A 16,496-nucleotide genomic window follows, 5' to 3' on the forward strand; every position below is an offset into this window, starting at 1 on the left:
AACATAAAAAATAACCTTACAAATAGTACTTTTGTTAATCCTCTAATAAGAACCTTACTTTGCAAAGGAAGAAATCGAGGCATAGAATTGAAACAGCCCACAGGTTAGCACAAGGGCCAAGTACCCAAGTCTGGCTTAGGTTGTACTAAGCCTTTTTTTCATTTGGCCTCTTGGATGCTGGAAGTTAAGTAGTTGTCTGCTTTTGTTGCTTTAAAATATGATTTTCTTCTGATGTGTAGTGTCCCTGCAATTATTGGTGTTTATTCCTTTTTTCCTATTGGCATCGTTTTTGAAGGGAATGACGTTTCTCCTTTAAATATTCACTTTCTGAAACATTTTGTGCCAATTACAACGTGATTATAATACATTAACCACTCCATCATTCTAGCATTGCTCTCCAGTTACATCAGGGATCGAAACTCCCAAGTTCAGTATACCTCTTAGCTTGCCCCACTCTTGAAACAAAAGGTGCTGCCCGGAAGTCATTTCATTTAAGCATGAAAATCTCTTATTTTAGCTTTCTTATGAATATCAGTGATACTGTTTCCAGTGAAGAGGTGTTTAAATAATTAGCATTACCTCACTCAACAACTGAATTGCAAATTAAGGCATGAACATATTAAGCCCTTCTCTATTACATCCTTGTCTCTTCTCATTTGAATTTACTAACTAATGCCTAGATAGTACTTACATAGACTGTTGAGGCTATTGCTGGAGAAGTGGGATCTGCCCCTTTGCTTTGGTGGTCCACCAGACTTGTGATGTTAGGCAAGTCCTTTCACCAATTTATGCTCTGGCTCCTTAGTATGCAGATAGAAAAGGGTTAGGATAGGAAATTTTAATGAATGATCTATTTTAACTCCTGGGAGTTAAAAAGGGCATAGACTTGATTTTGAAGAATTTAAACCTGTCCAATGATACTCAGAGGTCCTGACATTTCTCACACCAGCATATTTGCCTGATAATTTTTCTATTACAATAGTACTTATAAAAACATATATTATATTATCTTTCTTAAAAAAGCTAATCATAAATTCATCTTCATTTTGGCTCTTGTCTATTATCTGTATCATAGGAAAAGAAAATTTTTTAAAAGACTAGAAAAATCAAAGCTGTTGCTGTTGATTGGAGAAATGACAATTTATGTATAGTTTCTGGCTTTGTTTCTGAGATTCCCCAAATATAAACACACCAAATAGGCTATGTTCAGACATATTATTATACGATTACAAGGCATGTACTTAAGGATAACTTGATACTACTTACTACAGTATAAAAGCAAGGAAAGTTTTCTTTCCTTTTAAAGATACTTGGGGATGGGTTCTCATCTTTTATAATAGTTAGACATCAGCTGAAAACTATGGGCAACCCCACCTCTAGTCTAGAGGATGAGCTTGTGAAAAATAGAAAAAGTCACTCCTTCCCCAAGTCACTTTACCACCATCAGCTGGAAAATCATTATATTAACAATCCATATCTACAGCCCATACACCTGTGAATGGGGCCACTGAGAGTCTTATATGCACAACTTGCACACTGTCCATATAATTGATGTGTGGGTGGAAGCTAAATTTTAATCTCAACACTTCTATTTACTTTAAAACATCACTTCTCACCTTTGGGGCTCAGTTTCCACATCTGAAAAAGGTTGGACTAGATAACCTCTTAAAATGATGTTTTGAGCAATTACAAGATGTTTCCTAGCATAAGGAGCATTTCACTAACTCTTCAAGACATCTTACTATCGGGACACCTGGGTGGTTCAGTAGGTTAAGAGTCCTCACTTCTGCTCAGGTCATGATCTCACAGTGTGTGGGTTTGAGCCCCACATTGGGCTCTGTGCTGACAGCTCAGAGCCTGGAGTCTACTTCAGATTCTGGGTCTTCTTTCTCTTTGCCCCTCCCCATTCGCACTCTGTCTGTCTCTCAAAAATAAATAAACATTAAAAAAAACTTTTAAATAGACATCCTACTCTGGTTCAGTTTACAAACTGTTTCCAACTTGCTTCAAGTTTCAAACTTCACTTAAAGTTTCTCTCCTTTAAGGGATTAGACTTCTTCTAATCCCTTTTCCCCCAGATCAGAAAAATCTCTCCATTGAAAAATATTATGTTCTTTAAAATTACGTTTAAAAAAGGGGGGTCATAGGTCATGAGCATTTCCCATGGCAGAAGCACCACTCTGGAGGTGGCTTCCCCAAAGTGCAGTTACTCAGGCTCCCACAGCCATTGGGGCAAGTCCTGCATCCTTCCCTGAGCCCCGAGTCTTTGCTCTTTCTTTCAGTCCAAGAGAGAAAGTTTTGGAAGTTGTTACCAATGGAGGTGCGTTTTATCCCTGATAGTTCGTCTTTAGACTGTTCCTCCCATTGCAGGACATGCAGTATCCTTGGCCCTCACTCACTAAATACCACAAACAACACCTTAATCATTATGACAACCAAAATATACCACCCCTGCCCCATTTCCAAACATTCCCCCCCCCCACCCCCCCACTTTAGAAGTGGCACCACCTCTGGCTGAGAAATTGTTTTAGCATCAAGTTGCACTCTGGCCCTGGAAATTTGCCTCTGTCACATGCCACTATAGCGTTGCCAGAAGCCACAAAGGCCATAAACCTCTTTCATAGGAGAGCGTGAAAGAGTATACAGTACTTAAAAGAGTGCATTGCTCATGGTTTCTCAGAAAAACAGGGCTCTTTGTCTCTGGAATAACTAGGGAACCTGCAATTCAAACAAATTCCCTAAGTCACTCATTAAATAATGGGCTGAGCTGACTCTACAAATAGAATCCCTTTAAGAACTGAGAGTTGTAAGGCGCCTGGGTGGCTCAGTCAGTTAAGCATCTGATTTCAGCTCAAGTCATCATCTCATGGTTCGTGAGTTCGAGTCCTGCGTGGGGCTCTGTGCTCACAGCTTGGAGCCTAGAGCCTGCTTCTGATTCTGTATCTCTCTCTCTCTCTCTCTCTCTCTCTCTCTGTGTGTATGTGTCAAAAGTAAATAAACATTTAAAAAATGTTGAAGAAAAAAAGAACTTAGAGTCTTAGTGTTCTTACTGTGTGCATCCCAATGACATTTATTGATCGCTTGCAGTATACCAGCCTTTTACAAATCTCATTTCTCCCTTCCACACAGTTCTATGGGAATGAGGATCCATTTTCCCTTATGTGAATTAGAACACTGATACATAGAGAAGTGAAACAGTTTACCCAAGCTCTCACAGCTAAGGAAGGGCAGAGCTAGGATGTAATCTGAAGTCCATGAGAATGAAAAGCTCCATTTCACTGCCTTGGCCAGCAGCCCCCGAGGCTTTTCAGATGGCCATACTTTCAAGTAATAGAAAAGTTAACTGAAATCCCTAACTTATGAACCAGGCTGTTGATTGGGACACGAAAAACAATTATTTTGCACTGTGTTCTGCCAGAGATGTTATTTTTCATTATTGCTAGGACTGCTCTCAGCAGGGTCACCTCATTAGCCGAGGAAAATGTCCCCTGTTGTTCCGTGAGAGACGGATCAGATGGAGAAGCGTAAAAACAAACTCTTAGAAAGTGATTCTGTGTTCCCCTCATTCAGGGGATGGAACAGTAATCCCCTTCTTTTCCGATTTCCAGCCTCCTAACTGATGTTTTAGTTCTGTAGCTGCAGAAGTGTTTTGAAAAGGATGGAAAAAGTTTTATAGAGTTGCCTTCCAAAAACTCTTTATCAGTGTTTCCATAGCAGAGCAAATTGGGGTGTTGAACCATTAGTGGGTATACTTAATACTCTGGTCTGTTTTAAATTTCCTCATGTAGGAAAATAAGTTTGGCTAGATTGCCTCTAATTGGCTATGAGGAATAACTAATAGTGAGACTTTCATTTTTTTTTAATTTTGATTTTATTTTGGAAAAACCTCAAAGCAAACACTTCATCAACTATATTGATACACCTATTAATAGACATCTCCCAGGCCATGTGTCATGGAATCCATCCTTAAAGCCCTGTCACTTTGCCCCCTTTGCTCTCCATTAACTATAGAAAAACCAAAGCAATCTTTTCAAAATTACATTTGATCATGGAATTTGTATTTCATTTAGGATAAAATCAGAATGCCTCATACTGGCCCACCAGGCCTACATGACCTGGCTGTCCCTCACCCCTCAGAGCCTGCCTCCTCCCTTTTCCTTTCACTTGCTTCCCTGCACCCACTCCATTTTTTTTAATGTTTATTTATTTTATTTTGAGAGAGAGAGGGAGAGAGAGAATCCCAAACAGGCTCTGTGCTTTTAGCACAGATCCCCACATGGGACTCGATCCCACAAACTGCGAGATCATGATTTGAGACACAATCGAGACTGATGGTCAACTGACTGAGCCACCCAGGTGCCCCTCAATTTTTATGTCAGCATCTGTATTCACGGCCCTTCTTTGAGGAGCATCAGTCCCTCCTGATTTCAACTTGGCTGATTCTTTCTCATGTTCAAGTTTCATCTCAAATCCCATTTCAGCAGAAAATTGCTCCCAGATTTCCTAAGGTGGTCATCCGTTTATCAGCAATCATACTGCATTCTCTTTTTCTATTTCTTAAAAGAAATTTTTAAGCATTTGAGTTGACCTTACTTATTATTTTTACTTATTTTTTTGTTAAACTAACACAAAAGTAGGGACATTTCCCATCTTCTTTGTCATTGTACCTCATGCCTAGGATAGAACCCGGTATATAATAGGGTTCAAGAGTATTTGTTAGGTGAATGAATGAATGAATGAATGAATGAATTCCAGTTCTGTGCCTAGAATGAAATACAGTCCCAGATGAATGCCATAAATTCCCAAAATATTTCTTGAATTGCCCAGTTCTACATAAATATGGCAAAGTTGAGATTAAAATCAAAATTATAAAGTTTCTTCTTCTTATTCCTTGGTCTGCCTTCAAAAACAGGGGTTCTGTTGGGAAGTAGAGGTAAAGCCAAGGCAAACCCAGAGCTGCCTTGCAGGGAGAAATTTCATACCATGTTATATCTCTCTTCTCCCTCTATGAGATATAATTCTTCTGTGTACTCCAGCAGGCCCATGCTGATTCTGATCAAAATTTTCAAGGTAACATCAGACCATCCCCAGATATCCTATTTTACAGTTGTTTCCAGGCCTTCTAATCTGCAAGAAATTAATCTTTTGACAGCCCTCTACCTAAGACCTTCCCTACCAGAATGATAACAAAGTTACCCCCTCTCCTCTGCTAGCAGTCAACTCGTATCGTCTTATATCTTTAGGTTGCAAAATAAATAACCTTTCGTCCAGTGCCTGTATATGTCCCCAATGTCCTTTTCTTGGGTTCACAGAATACAAATGGAAAAACGTTATTACCAGACACTAGTGTTTAAAAATGAAAATCAAACCTAATACATGGACTCAGACAACTGGAATAAGGAATATAATATTTATAAAACTGAGTAGGAGGTTGCAATCATTGCTCTAAAATAAAGCATTAAAAATTAATTCAGAGCAAACTTGTCTGTGCTACAGCAAACCTCTCTTTCATTAAGGTAGTGCTGCATGTTTCTCCAGAATTAGTTCCCCCAAATAGGTAAATAGCTTGTAAGAGCTGAGTGTTCTGCAAACTACAGAAGATCTACCTAAGGCACGATTTAGAGTTAACTTTAGTATCAGAGCATTACAGACCTTTAATTTTGAGCCAATTAATTGTGATTCTTGCAGATTCTCTACAGTTTTTGCCCTTGAGCATCACTAGGAAAGTTTAATTCATATCATTTTCATTTGATTAATCTACATGGTGCTGTATCATTTGGTCAATTCATCTGTTATACAATATTAAATATTGGGAAACAGGGGGTGCCAGTTATAAGTTGTACTTTTAAATTTTTATGAGTTAATTTTTTAATTTGTATTTCACATGTTTAAAGTGTTTCTCCCAATCTTCTTCTTGACATTATTTTCTTTCTCCTCCTCCTCCTCCTTTCGTCGTCGTCGTCTTCTTCTTCTTCTTCTTCTTCTTCTTCTTCTTCTTCTTCTTCTTCTTCTTCCTTTGTATCCTAGAATATACTGAAAAGAAATAAAAATAAAAAAAGGCTAATATTATCTGTGCATTTCTTTTTGAGATGAGATTTTTATTTTTCCCAATCTACACTATTCTTCTGAAGCCCTGAAATAAGTAACCTTATAACCTCCAGGCCCTATTGATTTTCGAACGATTTCAAATAAAAAGCATCCAGTTTCCGTTGCATTGACAAACCGTTCAGTCCCTGGGCAAAACCCATTGGATTCCTATTAAATGGAGGGACAGGAAACAACCAAAAATCCAAAAGGTGGATTTGAGATGGAGGGAGGAAGGGTGATCTCTCGGCTCAGCTTGGTAAATGGGTATTTAACCTTTGACCAACGATGACAGGTCTCCTTTAGTTCTTTTAGACCAAGAGCAAGCTGTTATGATTAAATAAAAAAGAAAAAAAACTGCTTAGAGCCTTACTGAATATGTCCTGGGAATTAAAGCATATGGCAGGGATAAGGAAAAAAAGATTTTCCTTATGCTAATGACCCTTGATGTCTGAAATAAATTAGATCCATTAGAGTTTATGCTCAATAAAAGAAAGACTTTAAGCACTCCAAAGTTAGTGACTCGAGACCAGTTTTGCTCTGAAATTCAATCTGCCTACTTATTAATTCTTGGTGAGGCTCCAAAGCAGACAGGAGATGCAAAATCATAATTCTGTACTGAACCAGAATTTTAAAGGACCACAGGTTTCTTTTCCTTTTCTTTTAATTAAACCATTTTTCATGCTTATTTTGTTTCCCTCATTAATTTGATTTTGTTCCCATTTTTGTTTCATTTTTTTGTTCTTTTCAAGGTTTCCTTTATCCTATTTCAACTGAACAGAGAACCCAGAATGAATATGGATTTTCTTGTAAGTTTGATGTTTAGTTTTTATGTTGCTGAATAACCATTTAACATTATTGCCCCCCAGTTCAAGTTTACCTTTCTTTGGATCACAGATGTGCACACAGGAAATAGGCGCCTAATATATTCTAACATGAAAAACAAATTAGATTTTCACCACTGAGGAGAAGAAAGGAGGGTCATTTCAAGGCTCTGCCAGCTTTAAAATCTGTCAGTCTACCATTCAAAGCTTCAGTCTCAATAGCTGACAAACCATATCATAAAATGTGCTGATCTAATAAAGGGCCAGGTTCAAATGCTAAAAAGTAAAGGGTTGAGAAAATGCAGATCTGTTCAGTTAGGCAGCATGAATGTTGGTTAAGTAATTACAGCCTGATAAAGTAAAACCTTAAGGATTTAGATGTAATATTCTGGCTGGAGTTCAGAATATTGCTGCAGGGCCTCAGATATTACCCAGCAGCAATGTTCAGTCGGCCCTTGGAAAGCAGTCCTCGCACAACCAAGCTCAGTGTTTGGGCTGTCACTAGTATTCTGGAAAGATCTGTCAATATTGGCTTAATTGATGGGAAAGTTGATATTCTGGAGACTTTGGGAAAGATAATAGTTGAAAAAAATTCTCTTACATGCAGTGTATTTAAACACAAAATGCTAAAGGGGATGGAGCAGTTTCTATCAGGGAATCCCCTTAAACTGTCAACATGTCAAAGAAACGGTGACACGGGAGTTTGGGTAAGCCTCTGGCAATCTAAATGATGAGTCATTTCTCCCATATAAACTATGTGGCTGTGAGTCTTAGTGAACAGAATAGGGGCTCCTTAACTTTTAGGAGGCCATGGAAATTGCATCTCTGAAAACTCCCTTCCCCCAAACTGCAGATGTGTATAAAATGGAGCGTAAAAAGCCTCTTCTTGACCGCTTGAAATGCCCCTGTAAAATCACCTCTTTCCCAGTGAGTGGAGAAGCTTCGGTCCTTTGCTGAATATTTTTGTGGGTGACAAAAAACTAAAACCAGAGACTTGAAGATGTCTTGAGGGTTCTGGAAAGGTTTGCTTTTGTTCGTTTTGTTTCAGCTATCAGCTTCTATCACCTTTTGCACTTGGAGTGAGGCATGTTCTGTGCCACCGAGACAAGATGAACATTTACAGGATTGGTCTTCTTGCTTTACCCGGAAACAGACCTCCCAACTGATTGCGCACTGTGTTGGTCAAATGCTCAATTGCCTTCTAGGGTGGTCTGACCTTTCTGATCACTGAAGCAGGCCTTTATCTTACTCAGTGCACCATACAGACATATTTGATTCAGTAACAAGCGGCTAAATGTAAATCGCTGACCAGAGACCGTGAGAAGCTCGTGGTTCTGGGAGGTAATACTGAATCTGTATCAAAAGCCTGGTTTTATCAGCATTGACCTCTGCTCCCCAAATCTTCTGAAAGCACACCTTTAAAATCCAGCATGTTTGCTCCTGGTATTTGTTTTGCTTTGTTACATATACCGTTCCCACCCACCTGTTCACTGATTTACGGGAAAGGGAGAAGAATTATTTGTGGAAAGTAAGTTTTTGACTTGGAATGATACTTAAGAAATATTCTGGTTCAATAACTACACAGATTCAGAACAAGCCAGATATTTCTAACAGAATATTGATGTTTATGTTTTTAGAGAACCATCCCTGAATTCAAAGAAGGCTTCCAAACTTTTCCACCTGAAATTAGTAATGAACTTCTTTTTCCGTGTAGGTTGGGATGCTCTTAGTTGCAGTTTCTTTTTATGCCTTCTAATAAATGGTCTGTTATGCTGCCCAATTTAAGATAGATTAGTGGGTGGGTAGATGCAGAGTGAGAAAGGAAAAGAAATCAGAGATAATTTTCCACTGAAAGGCACAGTCATTTTATATAGCTTTTGAAATAGATTTGAAATTAACCTATAAAAAAGGCAATAAATGTCGAGAAAAATATTACAGCAAATGTGTGTGTACTGTGGGAAATTTCTCTAAGCAGTTGGTCCAATGTTTCCTTGTCTTCTCCAGCTGCTCCTGATTCAGATGATGTCGCTCTGTATGTTGGCATTGTGATAGCTGTGATAGTTTGCCTGGCCATTTCTGTAGTTGTGGCCCTATTTGTGTATCGCAAGAATCATCGTGACTTTGAGTCTGATATTATTGACTCTTCGGCGCTCAATGGAGGCTTTCAGCCGGTGAACATCAAGGCAGCGAGGCAAGGTCAGTTCACATTGCACTTCACGCCTGTGATTTATGCGTGTGACCAGCATCCCTGTGTGGATCCGAAATCAGTGACTTTCAAGTTATGTAGGTTAGCCAGAGCATAAGCTCCACGAAGACATGGATTTGGGTTCGTTTTATTCATTACTCTATTGACTTCATTCATATAACAAACTAGAGTGGACAATGTGCACAAATCTTTTTTTTTTTTTTTTTTTTTGTGACAGGTTTCTCTGTCCTACTTTTAAACTTTTACTTTAAAAGAATACACAGATTGGCTGGCTGATTTCTTACCCCCACCCTCTTTTTTTTTTTTTATTTTTGCCTTTTGACAAGACAGCTTGCATAGCTATGGATATAGTCATCTACAGATAACCTCAAATCCACTATAGACAAGGAAAACTATTACCTAAGTCACTGAGTGCGGATCACTGTCTGCGAATTCAATGTGTTGAAATAGCCTAATATCTTAGGAGCAATGAGTAGACTTCAAGGCAAATATAGAATGAACTTGTCTCTTAATTTGTAGCCAGTAATAAAATGGATTGCAGTTATCTCACTGCCCTGCTTTCAACAGAGCCTTAGAATCTATACATTTCTGATATCCACTGAGTTCGTTTGTGTCTGGCTCAGAAAGTATCAGGGTGAGCCCGGCTAGTAGAAGTTACCTGAATGGAAAATGCAGACATACTTCCTTTCTCTTTCTGAACCAGATCTCCTCGTGGTGCCCCCAGATCTCACATCAGCTGCTGCCATGTACAGAGGACCTGTCTATGCCTTGCATGATGTCTCAGACAAAATCCCAATGACCAACTCTCCAATCCTGGATCCACTCCCCAACCTGAAAATCAAAGTGTACAACACTTCAGGTGCTGTCACCCCCCAAGATGACCTCTCTGAGTTTGCATCAAAGCTGTCTCCCCAAATGACCCAGTCTTTGTTGGAGAATGAGGCACTCAACATGAAGAATCAGAGTCTAGCAAGGCAGACGGATCCGTCCTGTACCGCATTCGGCACCTTCAACTCTCTCGGGGGTCACCTGATTGTTCCAAATTCAGGTAATTTCTAGAGGTGTAAATCACATAGATCTTGAGAACATATTTTTGTACTCAAATCTTTTTATTTTTAATTTATTTGTTTTCATTAGGCCTGAAAAGTTAGTTGGAGCCTAGTCTAACCCAAATCTACTTTCAATGTAAATCAACATTGCTTCAGACAAAATCAGCAAGGCCATTCATCTTCCTCCAGCCAACTCGGAAAACACTTCCTCTAGAAATATTATACTCACAACTTTCTGCCAAGATGTAATTTGGAACTGTCATTGACCTTCTTTTTAATAGAGCTTCAGAAGGCAACGGCAAGCCAGAAGTGCTCGCCGTTGTCATCACACTTTAAAAGGACAAATTAATTAGAAAACATATTAGTTGGTTCACTTCCAATGTACTGTAGGAAGCAGTACTTCAGACTGATTTTTAGATCAGAGGAAATCATTGTAGACATCAAATCTTCATTTATTAACTTAACTCTTTATTACACAGTCTTCAACCTCAAGGTATTTGTAACGGACTCACTCCCTCTTCTGATCAATCTCTCTGGAATCACAGCCTCATTATGTGTACTGTGTATTTATAGTATAATTGAGTTTTCAGCTTCTTATTTAGTTATCTGCTTCTAGAGGATAAGTGACATAAAGGACTTAAACGGTGAACTTAAGTTAGTGACTGATAATGTTTGATTAACGTTTGATATTTATTAATCAGTATAACAATGGGTTTTTACCTATTGGCCATAAGAGGGTTAATGGATTCCTCTGTGAATCTCTGTTAGCTCTATTCAACAGCACAGCAATAAGAAACAATTTGATTGACCCAAAGCCCCCATGTGGCATAAGGAAATAATATAATGTAAAAATAGCCATACAGCCAAATAATACACAGAACTGAATACCAGCTGCAGATCTGAATACGAACTTGTCATTGATTCTTTCATTCAGTCCCCCATTTCAATGCCTTGCCAATTTGTCACACCATTCCTTTAAAAGTATATTTTAATAAGTTAAAACACTTAAGGGAATATCATTTTTCCTTTTATCTATACATTTTACATAGCTGAGATCATACATTATATATGCTTTTTTCACCTTTTCTCTTTAATTCTCATGCTACTATATGCTTTTTAAAACCATGATTTAAAATATATTTTTATAAGTGTATCAAATGAATAGATCAAAATATGCTCTATTGCTCTTTTATTGATTAAACACATTATATTATTCTCAAGACAGTTTTTTTCATGATATTTACTGGATTCTACCTTTCCTTCCCACTTCCACACCTGTCACTTTTTCATATGTGAATTATTATAAAGGCTTCTTAGGTAGAAAGGAGGGAGGTTGATTGTATTAAATACTTTCTACATACTAGGCAGTGGTGATTTACCTACATTATTTTGTAACAAGCCACCTAACATGTATCAGGCATTATTCTTATCACTTTACATTCATAGTTTTATTTTATTGCTACAACATAAAGTTACATTTTATTGTTCCCATTAGAAAAAATAAAAAACTACCAAGGGTTGGTAGACTTACACGTGGACTTCCTGCTTCCACTCCGTGCCTCTGCAAACCATCCTGTCCCCAGGTGTGACCTTCTGCTTCCCACAGCACTGAGCCCTTATGTGACTTTCCTCCTCAAGATGGCCATGACTCAACATTTCCAGCCCGTTACACAAAGGCCTCTGAATAACGATTCCTCCTTAAGTCTCCAGTCTTCCTTCTTGAGACTTTCCAACATGGTCGGGCAAGTTTCCTTACTGCCCTGTGCTCGTTTGGCATATTCCATTTCCTTGCTAAGTAAAGTATAACTTACTCAAAGACAGGAACACTATCTTTTACTTCTTGGCATTCACAGTACTGCCAAACACTGTACTCAAAATGATGCTCCATCAATTTTTAGTGAGCCGGACGTAAACTGCGTTTACTGGAATAAAATCACAGAGACGAGTGTCTACAGGTTGCTGCCCACCATGAATTATTCTTTGTGATGATCCCACGGTGATGCAGGCTGGTGGTTCTTATAGCGTGTCCACAGGCCACCGTCATTGGTGTCACCCTACAACTTTCTAGAGGCACAACTTCTGTGGGTCTTCTAAGTCAAAAATCCTGGGCGTGGGATCCGGCTTTTAGCAAGCCCTGCAGGTGATTCTAATACAAGCTCACATGGGAAAGTACCGCGATAGGCCCAGTGAATTTAGAACAAAGCTTGATCACCTAGTCCTACAAAATGGTGTCTGTCGCAACCTAGTAAACACCTGCCTGACCTGCGTTGACTAAAAACAAGTCCATAGTTTTGTCTGTTGTCTGTTTTCTAGAGTTATGACTGATGAAAGAAGTTCTTCACCAATTATTATTCTGTTATGAAAAAAACACTGATGCTAACCAGATATCTCAGAAATAAGTGTTTTTTGAAATTATTGAGGTTAGCATTTCCCTGACTTTGAATTTTGTGGGGATTTTTTTTTTCTTAAATTAGAAACGATGCATCATTACAGCTGTTTGAAATTTTAAGAGCGGTTGTTGGTTTTCCCCTCATTTTACAAGGAAAACAACAGTGTAACCATCTGTCTATTCCTTAAATAAAACAAGAGTTTAAAAAATTACATCATTCCTTTGAGTAATTCCAGAACAGTTCAGAGGGAGCTGTGGTAACAAATAAGGCCAATAAGGACGGAAAGCAGGGCAGCTATGAATATTTACATGTCTTTAGAGAAAAAGCAGGCTTGTGGCTGCATGGCCACAAAATCTCCTCATTCCCTTTCACTTGCTTCAAAGGCATTCTGTGAAGTTTCCTTTTGATTCATAGGTCTTATGTGACTGCTTTTCTCTTTTGCTATTCAGGAGTAAGCTTGCTGATTCCCGCTGGGGCCATTCCCCAAGGGAGAGTCTACGAAATGTATGTGACTGTACACAGGAAAGAAAATATGAGGTAAATATGCCTTTTCTGGTGTGCTTGACTTTATCAATGTCTGACCTGGAGGAGAATTGTGCAGTAGAAAGAATAAACCCCACATGTCTCAAGTGGCCTACCTCCAGCATACCTTTTTTTTCCCTAGACCTAGAAAACGTCGGCTTCTCTTTATCTTCGAAGCTTCAGACACTTTTGCAGATCTTGAGTATGGGCCGAAGGCCGGAGATCTTTTCTCAAGTGGACATGTGGCCATCATAGCTGGAAAAAATGGCCAGAGAGGTGATCCTTAGATGATCCAGAGAGATGTGTGGTAGACGCAGACATCAGCTTCATGGGGGCCTAGCTCAGGAATCCAGCCCATCCCCATTACAGGGTTAAAGGTCACAAAGATTAGACAACCCCTTCACCTCTGACCTGTCACCCCCACATCAGCCTAGCATTTTATTCTCACCTGCGGGTTCTTCTTTTTGTGACTCACCCTGACTTAAGCCTTATCAGCCTCCTTCTCAGGTTTAGCCTTATAAATTCCATATTGAGCCTTTCTAAATGGATCCAGGATTGATTAAAACTAGACTGAGTCAAAAGGCTTTGTTTTGAATGTGTCGTGGTCATAAAGATGAAGTTATTTCAAGTGAAAAATAACAAGAGGAGTTTAAATGTCCTAAATTCAATTTTCAGCCTGGCCTATAACAAATCTAACAAATGGTCTCTCCTGGTTACTTCCAACATAAAATGTGTGTGTTAAATAGTGCTTTAAGGCCTGACTGATTAATGCTTCTGAGGTACACCATGATCTTAAAATAAGACTTGGTTGAAATGAAGATCGTTATGTGTAATTATCATTGCTTTTCCCAAGGGGAAAGGCATCGGCTCTCCAGCCCTGCGCTCCAGATACAAAGCATGAGTGACAAATGTTGAACTAGGTTATCATTATAATGCATTATACCTTCTGTCTCCCCTCTCTCATCATCAGAAAAACATCCATTTTTAGACTTGCTCTTCAAAAGCCGAAAAAGCTCTTTTATCATGCTCTCAGGCGTGGATACTGGCATTTATAATCCGGAGGACCCCGAACAGTTTTTTCCTTGGGTGGTGCACTTTCACCTACGCAAGCACTAGCCTAAGAAAATGACAAGGTTCCTTGAGTGTTATTCATGCCTTAAACTTGAGCAACAGAAAATTACTAAAAGGCTTGTATTTACTCACATCAAATATTCATTTTTTTCATTCTCGATGCAGAGTAACATTCACAGGCCCTGAGAGCGCCCTTCTTTTGCAGCAAGAGAAATAAAGATCAGCAAACTCGAGGATCCCTTTATGTACTTTTTTCTTCTCTCTCCTGTCCTAAGTCAAGGTTTGCACCAAGTACATCCATCCCTCAAGGTCTTTGCCAACTTGGGCATTTTGTTAAAACAGAGACGAAGGTTGGCTTGTGCTTTATGCTCAGAAGCAGTGAGGTGTCCGGGTCTCTTACTGTCCTTGTAATCATCATTATCTTGCTGCAGATCAAGCCTTAAGGGCTGCTGCCGGCATGCCGAGGCTGAAAGGGGCGTGCATTCGTGCATTCGTGCGGCTTGTGTGGTTTTCCTTCCCATGGTGTGGCCAGCACCCCGGCAAGAATAATTGTGCATATGAGATGAAAGAAAGGGAAAACAAAAACATGATAAAGCTAGACCCTTCTGTTTTGAGTTTCCTCTCCCTTTGACTCGAAAGGAAAGGAAAAAACTCTCACTTCTTGCCATCCCTACCGCCTGAAGTTAGGTGCAGAGAGAATGACGCTGTTGAACTTGGTGTGCCTCAGAGAAGTTCTTTTTATAAAATTGAAGCTAGAGAAACCCCAAGATCTCAAAATATGCACAAGAGACTGCGAAACAAGAAGCTAACACAAGAAGATGACTGTGTCAGATAACGAGCATTTCCTCTCATCACTTATTTTCTGTCGTGAACTAGATGCGTTTTTGTTATAAAGACACAATAACAAGAATGTGTTTGGGGATATCTTAAAAATCGAAAGCATGGTACCACTTATTTGCCATTCTGTAAATTTCATTTATTCCCCACTGCAACCCTGTGATGAGTTCCAGTTTAACGATCAAAGCACTAGGGCTCGGGGAAATCAAGTCACATAACCAAGTTTTCACAGTCAAAAACTGAGGGACTGCTGAATTCCCAAACAGGTGATTTCACCGCAAAGCTTTCCTGCTCTCTCCCAAACCATCCCTTCATTATAGACAGCACCAAGACACACCAAGTTTCTGCTTCTTACTGTAGTACGTTCTTGAGCACAGTTTCTTTCCTCAGCTCCCTGAAGATCCTTTCTATCCTCACACGACCTGAGATAGAGTTTCTGACAGAGAAGACATTGGGAGGGCATCAGAAGACATGAATGTTACTTCAAGTCATTTATAGGACAATTTTGATCATTTTCCTCCATTTTCTTTCTCCCCGATTCCCTTTATTGCATCCCAAACTGGGTATTTTTCCAGCTGGATGGTACCCAGCTGGTCATCTGCTGATGTGAACTGTCTAAAGGGAGGCGTGAACTTAATTACACATGGCAGAGTGGATATGACAAGGGCGCCTTATCATTACTGAATGTGCTCTAGGAGAGAACCCGGAATGGCAGATGAGCTGCCTAAATGAGCTGCTGAGATGGGACAGGCTGTCCCAGACAAGGGAGCAAAGCTGTGAGGGCGTGCTCGTGATTTCTACCGCTCCTGCTTTACACAGCTCGGGAGACACCGCAAAGCCTCTCTTTCCCCTGTGGATACAATTTCCATGATTAATGGCACTAACATGGACCTTTTTGCCTTGTTTTCAGTAGCAGTTTAAAGAAAGAAAAAGGAGTCTGACTCAGACTGGAATTTTGCTCTTTGTCATTTCTTATTGAAAAATAATTGGAATTAAAAAAAATCAATGCTAATTGCCCCTTTCTCTGTATTCTGTCCTTGCTTAGCAGTTTTCTCTAAAGGCCAGAAAATCAACTTAGACATTCCAAATGTGAAGGTAAAAAGAGCTTTTTTGGAAAGCCATGGGGAGCCACGGAAGGTCTCTGAGCAGCCACGCAATAAGAGAATAGCAGTGCATTTTCAAGATTGATCTGGTGAGGTAGGCGGGATGCGTTGGTGGAGGGAACCCGAAGACTCCCTGAAGGCGAAGGCCTGGTTGGGCTGTAAACTAGGTGTGAGGGGAGAGGGGAGGAACCAGGCCTGGGTCAGGGGATGGAAAGTGAGATACATTTCAGAAAAAAAAAAGATTTCACCACCAGGTAGAAGTGTTGCAGAAGAATAACAGAACACAACAGACAGGTGTAGGAACCAAGCCTTGGGCACTGGGAAAATTGTGAGTTCAAGTGCTTCAAGGAGGAAGGACAAATTCTGAGTTAGATGTGGGCAGTGTGTGTGGGTAGGGATATGGGATTCAT

The 16,496-nt window shown here is 39.6% G+C and overlaps 1 protein-coding gene across 3 annotated transcripts in view; it reads left to right on the forward strand.

Annotated features, from left to right (window-relative positions):
• The window catches only part of UNC5C (unc-5 netrin receptor C), a 360,161-nt gene that overhangs the window by 301,262 nt on the left and 42,403 nt on the right, over window positions 1–16,496 (forward strand). Inside the window, exons 8-11 of one of the 3 annotated variants that reach the window (XM_039241298.1) lie at window positions 6,837–6,893; window positions 8,913–9,104; window positions 9,818–10,162; window positions 13,003–13,090. In XM_039241298.1, the coding sequence (XP_039097229.1) occupies window positions 6,837–6,893; window positions 8,913–9,104; window positions 9,818–10,162; window positions 13,003–13,090 (682 nt within the window). The remainder of the gene's footprint in view (window positions 1–6,836; window positions 6,894–8,912; window positions 9,105–9,817; window positions 10,163–13,002; window positions 13,091–16,496) is intronic. The other 2 variants (XM_039241299.1, XM_039241300.1) reach the window with 2 other exon arrangements.

This window comes from Hyaena hyaena, unplaced genomic scaffold, assembly GCF_003009895.1.
Source record: "Hyaena hyaena isolate Hyena2069 unplaced genomic scaffold, ASM300989v1 scaffold_191, whole genome shotgun sequence".
NCBI classification, from domain to species: Eukaryota; Metazoa; Chordata; class Mammalia; order Carnivora; family Hyaenidae; genus Hyaena; species Hyaena hyaena.